The sequence below is a fragment of the Triticum urartu genome, chromosome 3A, assembly GCF_056163025.1.
Source record: "Triticum urartu cultivar PI428250 chromosome 3A, HENAU_Tu73, whole genome shotgun sequence".
In the NCBI taxonomy this organism is placed as follows: Eukaryota; Viridiplantae; Streptophyta; class Magnoliopsida; order Poales; family Poaceae; genus Triticum; species Triticum urartu.
The window spans coordinates 1,436,609-1,442,464 of record NC_141875.1 but is presented as its reverse complement, the minus strand read 5'-3'; the positions used below and the strand labels follow the sequence as shown (position 1 = coordinate 1,442,464).

General features: G+C 52.6%; 1 protein-coding gene across 3 annotated transcripts; it reads right to left on the bottom strand.

The window, feature by feature from the left end:
* Nucleotides 1-324: 324 nt before the first annotated feature.
* Nucleotides 325-2,972, bottom strand: LOC125547431 (protein CORTICAL MICROTUBULE DISORDERING 4). 3 transcript variants are annotated; one of them, XM_048711293.2, is made up of 5 exons: nt 2,813-2,972; nt 1,781-2,447; nt 1,535-1,732; nt 1,336-1,427; nt 325-1,230 (listed from the first exon to the last, which is right to left on the bottom strand). In XM_048711293.2, exons 2-5 carry the CDS (start codon nt 2,426-2,428, stop codon nt 519-521), a joined length of 1,650 nt encoding a protein of 549 aa, XP_048567250.1. In that variant the 5' UTR covers nt 2,429-2,447; nt 2,813-2,972; the 3' UTR covers nt 325-518. The 3 variants fall into 3 exon arrangements, with proteins under 3 accessions (XP_048567250.1, XP_048567252.1, XP_048567251.1); XM_048711295.2 differs by having other exon boundaries at nt 1,535-1,711; XM_048711294.2 differs by having other exon boundaries at nt 1,781-2,442.
* Nucleotides 2,973-5,856: the final 2,884 nt, after the last annotated feature.

Below are 5,856 nucleotides of genomic sequence, written 5' to 3'. Positions count from 1 at the left end.
AACACCAAACCGTTTGATTTGAGGGTTAATTTGATAAATGCCATTCCAATTATGGCGATTCTGAGAAATGCCACCGCAATTTCCAAACTTCGAAAAATGCCATTTCATGCCACTTCCAGTGGCATTTTTCGAAGTCTGAAGTGGTGTTCTTCAAAGATTGCAAAATTTGCAGTGGCATTTTTCAAAGTTTGAAAATTGCAATGGCATTTTTATGAATCGCCATAATTGGAGTGGCATTTATCTAATTAACCCTTGATTTGACACTGAAGTTAGTGTGTGTTTGAGTTGTCAATCCTGTGTCCTTAGATAGAATCACCCAAGACAAGTCGTCAAATTTTGATTCATTCATACAACAAGAATCACCCAAGACAACTCAGCCGAATTCTGTGGAAAGAATAACGAATTTTGATCTGATTGATTCATACATACAGTACAAAAAACCGAACAAGAGCTTCAGTGTTCGTTCTTCAGTGCACACGAGCAGAGCAATCGATCAGGGGAAGGAGGAGGGCCTCAGCTCAGGGGTTCTTGGCCTTGATCCTCAGCTTCCTCGCGATGGCCGCCGCCCTCGGGTGCCCGGCCTTCCCGCCGCTCTGCTCCATCTCCACCCAGTTGATCACCCGGAGCACCAGCGACTGCGGGCAGCCCTGCGCCGCCGTCGCCCCCTTGCCAGTGCTGCTCCGCTTCTTCTTCAGCCCGGCCTCCAGCGCGGCCTCCAGGAACTCCATGAACCAGCTCCCCGCCTCCGCCTGCATCTGCTTCGCCATCCTCAGCGACGACCCCAGAGGCGAGTTGCCCACCGCCACCGCTGCCGGAGCCGACGACCTCTTGCTCTTGTCGTCGCCGTCGCCGACGGGCGTCTTGTCCAGGCACTTCCTGCTGGCGCTGGAGCTCCGGGCGGCGCCGTCCGGCCGCGACGAAGGGTCCTGCAGCGTGCCCGGCGCGAAGGACACCGACTTGGACACGCTCCCGAACCCGAGCAGGCCGCGCCGCCTCCCCGGCGTGGTGGCCCTGTTCTGCGCGATCTCCTGGAGCACGTTCGGCGCCGGCGTCGCCTCAGCCTCCGCGAGCACGTCGCTCGTGGCCGCCGCGGCAGCCATGGAGGTGGCCGCCTGGATGGACTCGATGTCGGCCACGGCCTGCGCGGCCTCCTGGTGGAAGCTGAGGAAGCCGTCGAAGCAGGCCGCGGGCGCGTCCGGCCTCGCCGCCTTGCTCACCTCGGCGAACATCCTGGCAACAAAACCATCAAACACATTCCGGTGAGCTCAGCTCACTTCATAGCAGACGGTGTCAAATTGCCATATGAAGAAGAGGCGCCATTGATGGAGGACATACTTGTAGATCCTGACGACGTTCTCCGTCGCCGACGCGTTGCGCAGCGCCTCCAGCGCCACCTTCTGCGCCTGCTCCCTCTGCTCCATGGCCTCCTGAGATGACAAATTTCGCAGCATCGGTTCAGTTCAGAGTTCAGAGTTCAGATAGAACAACTGAACTGACAGAGAAAAGCCTATCTGAATATCTGACGATCACACACCTTGCCGAGGGAGCTGAGCTTCCCTGGTACCGACACGCGGGCGGCCGACGAGGGCCGCCGCTTGGAGGAGGTGGCGGTGCTGCCGACGTCGTCGTCGGAGACCGGCGAGGAGGGCTGCTCCTCCCTGGGCCTCCTGCTCATGGTCCGGACGGCCGTGCAGCTCAGCGAGCTCTTCTCCTGCACACACAAACAGCTCAGCTTCAGAAGCCATGGAAAATAAGTTCAGCTTCAGTTCAGAGTACATACAGGTTGGAAGGGGCTCTTGGGGATCTTGTTGGGCGGCGGAGGGGGGTCGCCGCGGTCGGCGACGAAGCTCCGGCTGCGGGTCATGAGCCTTGGCATGACGCTGGTGCTCTTCCTGACGGAAGACGCGGAGCTGCGCGCCGGCGAGGGGCGCTCCTTGACGGGCGTCCTCTCCTCGAAGCTGAGCGCGATGGGCCTGACGACCTTGGGCGACGCGGCGAGCACCCCACCGCCGGCATGGTTCTCGGGGCCCCAGGATCCCCTCCTCGGCGCGGCGGGCTTCCTGGCGGGCTCGGGCGTGCCGATGACGAGCGGGTGTCGCCCGGGGATGGGCCGGGCGCCGACGACGACGGGGACGGGCGAGCCCGGGTCGAGGCGGTCGACGTGGAGGAACTGGCCGAGGCTGAGCTTGTTGGCGAGCACGAGGTCGGCCTGGGCCGGCGGCAGCGTGGCGTAGATGGAGTGGGAGGAGTCGGAGACCTTGACGTAGAAGCGGCCGTGCTTGGGGAAGAGGTCCACCTCGTCCATCTCCGCCGGCACGATGTCCGTCACCTGCAGCACCGCCGTCCGGTGCTCGCCCACCGGCTTCGCCGCGCCCGTCTTCATCCCGTCCAGCAGCTTCAGCAGCACGCCCGCCGACAGCGTCGCCATGGCCGCCTGGCGGTCTGATCTGGCGAGATGGGAATCGAGTCTGTTAGTCACACTAGCCGGCGGCGATCGGGGAGGGGATCGCAAGAAAGAAAGAAAGAAATGCTCTCTTCTTGGACAGAAAACAGGAACGCGTTCTTGATCCAGGCTAAATTGGAGTGCGGGGCGTATGAATTCGAGCAAATCCGCACCCGAACGAAGCGGATCCGAGCAAACCCCGGCTGATTCGGGGAAAGAAAGCCTTGGGCAGTTCAATTCTTGGCTTTTCAAGAAGAGGGCAGATCAGAAATGTTCTTGGCGCAAAGGAAACCAATCAATCATGGCGGCATCGAGCGGGGCAGACAGGGGATGAGGAACCACCAAACAGGGTGATGGACTGATCAGTACCTGGGAGAGGAGACCGGGGGGCTGCTTGATCTCCGCGCCGGCCGGCCGTCCGCCGACGAATTGACAGCCGGAGAGAGCCTCGGAGGGGAGCTTTGCGCCGACGGCGAGATCACGGGGAGCTTTCCGCCGACGAGGGAGGGAGGGGGTGGAGAAGCTGGTCGCGGGGGGGGGGGGGGGGGGGGTGGGGGAGGGAGCTGGAGAGCTGGTCGAGGGAGGGAGCAACGGTAAAGAAGGAGGAGGAGGGCGTGCGGCGGCGACGGGAGAGGGGAGAAGATGAGGAAAACGAAATTGGAACGTTGCTCAACGGTCGACTCTGAGCTGAGGGGGCGAAATGACGGCGCTGCCCCTGCCACCTGTCACGTGACCTGTGATTTGTTTTTTTCCAGTGAAAATGCAACAATTTGTTACCGTGTAATTTGGTCCCTTGAGAACAAAAAATGCTGGTCTGGATCGTTCAACTTGTCTACATGTTCTTAAAAGCAGTAAAGACATCTGTGTTCAGCTGCTCGACCATGTGACAAAACGATGGGGCCGCCCCTCCTCCCCTCTCTAAATCCGCCCGTTCATTGTCAGCATCGGTCGTTACATGACATACGCTCATCTTTGCCCCCTTCTTTCTGTGTCTCTCCCTTATCTTGATTCACCGTTGTGTGCACCTGGATCGTCGGATTTGTATGTATGTGTTTGGTAAATGCAAGAGTTCTCCGTGTCCCAATGCTCGCCCACGGGTGGGATGACGGTGCTGCCCTTGCCTCCCGTAGGCCACCGCAAGTTCATCACTGCCAGGATTCGCCACGTGTCGTCTACCCTTTCTTGTTTTGTCCCCCTTTTTACGCCTCCACAATTGTGGTTTCTACTTATCTTTCTTTCAATATTGCTAGGCCGAAGAACAATAGTATAATTTTTTTTATATATGGTGAATATTAATTAGCAGCTGGTCGGGGAAGGGAGCAATGAACGGTAAAGAAGGAGGAGGAAGGCATGCGGCGGCGACTGGAGAAGAAGACGAAAACAAAATTGGACCATTGCTCAATGGTCGACTCTGAGCTGGGGGGCGAAATGACGGCGCTGCCCCTGCCACCTGTCACGTGACCTGTCTCTCTTTTTCCCCTGTAAAAATGCAACAATTTGTTACTACAGTGCAATTTGGTCCCTTGACTCCACAACAAAAATGCTCTTCTGGATCGTCCAATTTGTCTATATGCTCTTAAATGCGCCGGACATCCGGGTTCAGCTACTCCACCACGTACAAAATGACGGCGCTGCCCCTCCGTCCCTCTACCCGTCCGCTCGTTCATTGTCAGCATCGGCCGTTACATGACGTATGCTCATCTTTGTCATGTTCTTGGTTCACCGTTGTGTGTCGCCTGGATCGTCGGGCTTGTCCATACGTGCTTCGTAAATGCAAGAGTTCTTCGTGTCCCGATGCTCGCCCACGGATGGGATGACGGTGCCGCCCTTCCCTCTCGTAGGCCGCACGTTCATTGCTAGCATGATTTGCCACGTGCCGTCTACCCTTTCTTGTTTTGTCTCCCTTTTTACGTCTTCACATTGTGCTTTCTACTTATCTTTCTTTCAATATTGCTAGGCCGAAGAACCATAGTATAAATTATTTATAGATGGTGAATATTAATTAACAAGTGGAAAAGTTATTTCAATTATTGTGACAAAAGGTATGGCACATGTGTCGGCCATGCACCTTGCAGCAACTCCTCTCGACCTTGGGGGCATTCCACCCAGCCCATCGGCTTTCTTATTTTGATTTCTTTCCTTTTTTATGGGGATTTCAGGGTTTTTTTTCTATGGGCAGACTCGCCATGAGGGCTCGGCTCTAGAACTTTTTTTTTTAGACAAGCTCGGCTCTAGAACTGAGTCGGCTAGTAGCGCTCGCTACATGGAAGGCTCCGTTGATTTTTCGGCCTGGGAGGTCCTAATTGGCACTTCACAGCCACCTGGTCCTGGGCTGGCCCATGTGGCGAGTGCCCGATCACTTCACCTGGTCGCCCACACAAGAGTTGTTTGATTGGTTGCCGTTCACCAATTCAGTGGTCAACCGTTGACTTTAGAGAAATGAAAAAAAAATAGAAAAACGCAAAAAGAAAAGAAAATGAGAATTCAAAAAAAATCACGAACTTTTGAAAACCACGCATTAAAGAAAATAAAAAAGAAATAGAAAAAAATAAGGGGAAAGAAAAAGAACAAACCGAACCGAAGAACAAAATAGAAGAAAATAAATGAAGTAGGTGTGCATAAGCAGAAGAGTGGGCTAGTCGGCTGCACTTCCCTTATAATGGTAAGGTCGGTAGTTCGATCCAATCGCCACCTTTTTTGGAGGTTTAAACGAAAAAAATAACGGAAATGAGCCAGCGCAGAAGAGGGGGGGGGGGGGGGGGGGGGGGGGAGGAGGTGGTGTGCCCGTTTGCACTCACTAAAAAAAGGTTCTAGGTCACTCTGTTTCCTAGTTCAATTGCTTCGGTCGGTTCCAAGCTTGACCGATCGCTGCTGGTGTTGACTAGGCTCATGTACACCACTGACTTTTTAGAAACAAAGTTAAAAACTTCAGAAGAAAACTTAAAAAGAAAAACAATCATAAATTTTAAAATGGTTCATATTTTTGAACATAAAAATCACAACTCTGAAAAGGTTTCAAAATTAAAAAAAAAGATCGTGAATTTGAAAAAAGTTCACCAATTTGAAAATAAAAGTAAGAAAAAGTTCATGAAATTTCAAGAAATTTTACGAATGTTTAAATAACAAAACACTAAATTGGAAATAGTTCATGAAATAAAAACTTTGTGGATATGAAAAAGTTCACTAATTTCGAAAAAGTAAACAAAAACTAAGATAAAATTTGAAAAAAATTCATGGATTTTTGAAAACAAATTCACGATTTTGAAAGATTTTCATTGATTTTAATATAAAGTTCATGGATTAAAAAAATCATGGATCTGAAAAGTGGTTCACATGTTTGAGGGAAAAAGTTCATGGCGTTGAAAAAAGTTCAACAAATTTTAAAACAATCTCATGAATTTGTGAAAAAGTTC

What these genes read in the sequence shown, in the direction of transcription:
- LOC125547431 (XM_048711293.2), bottom strand. Translation starts at nt 2,428, where the DNA reads ATGGCGACGCTGTCGGCGGGCGTGCTGCTGAAGCTGCTGGACGGGATG. An exon ending in CCAAGAGCCCCTTCCAACCT is followed by an intron (nt 1,733 to 1,780) that starts GTATGTACTCTG and finishes TGGCTTCTGAAG; the next exon opens with CTGAGCTGTTTGTGTGTGCA. An exon ending in AGCTCAGCTCCCTCGGCAAG is followed by an intron (nt 1,428 to 1,534) that starts GTGTGTGATCGT and finishes TTGTCATCTCAG; the next exon opens with GAGGCCATGGAGCAGAGGGA.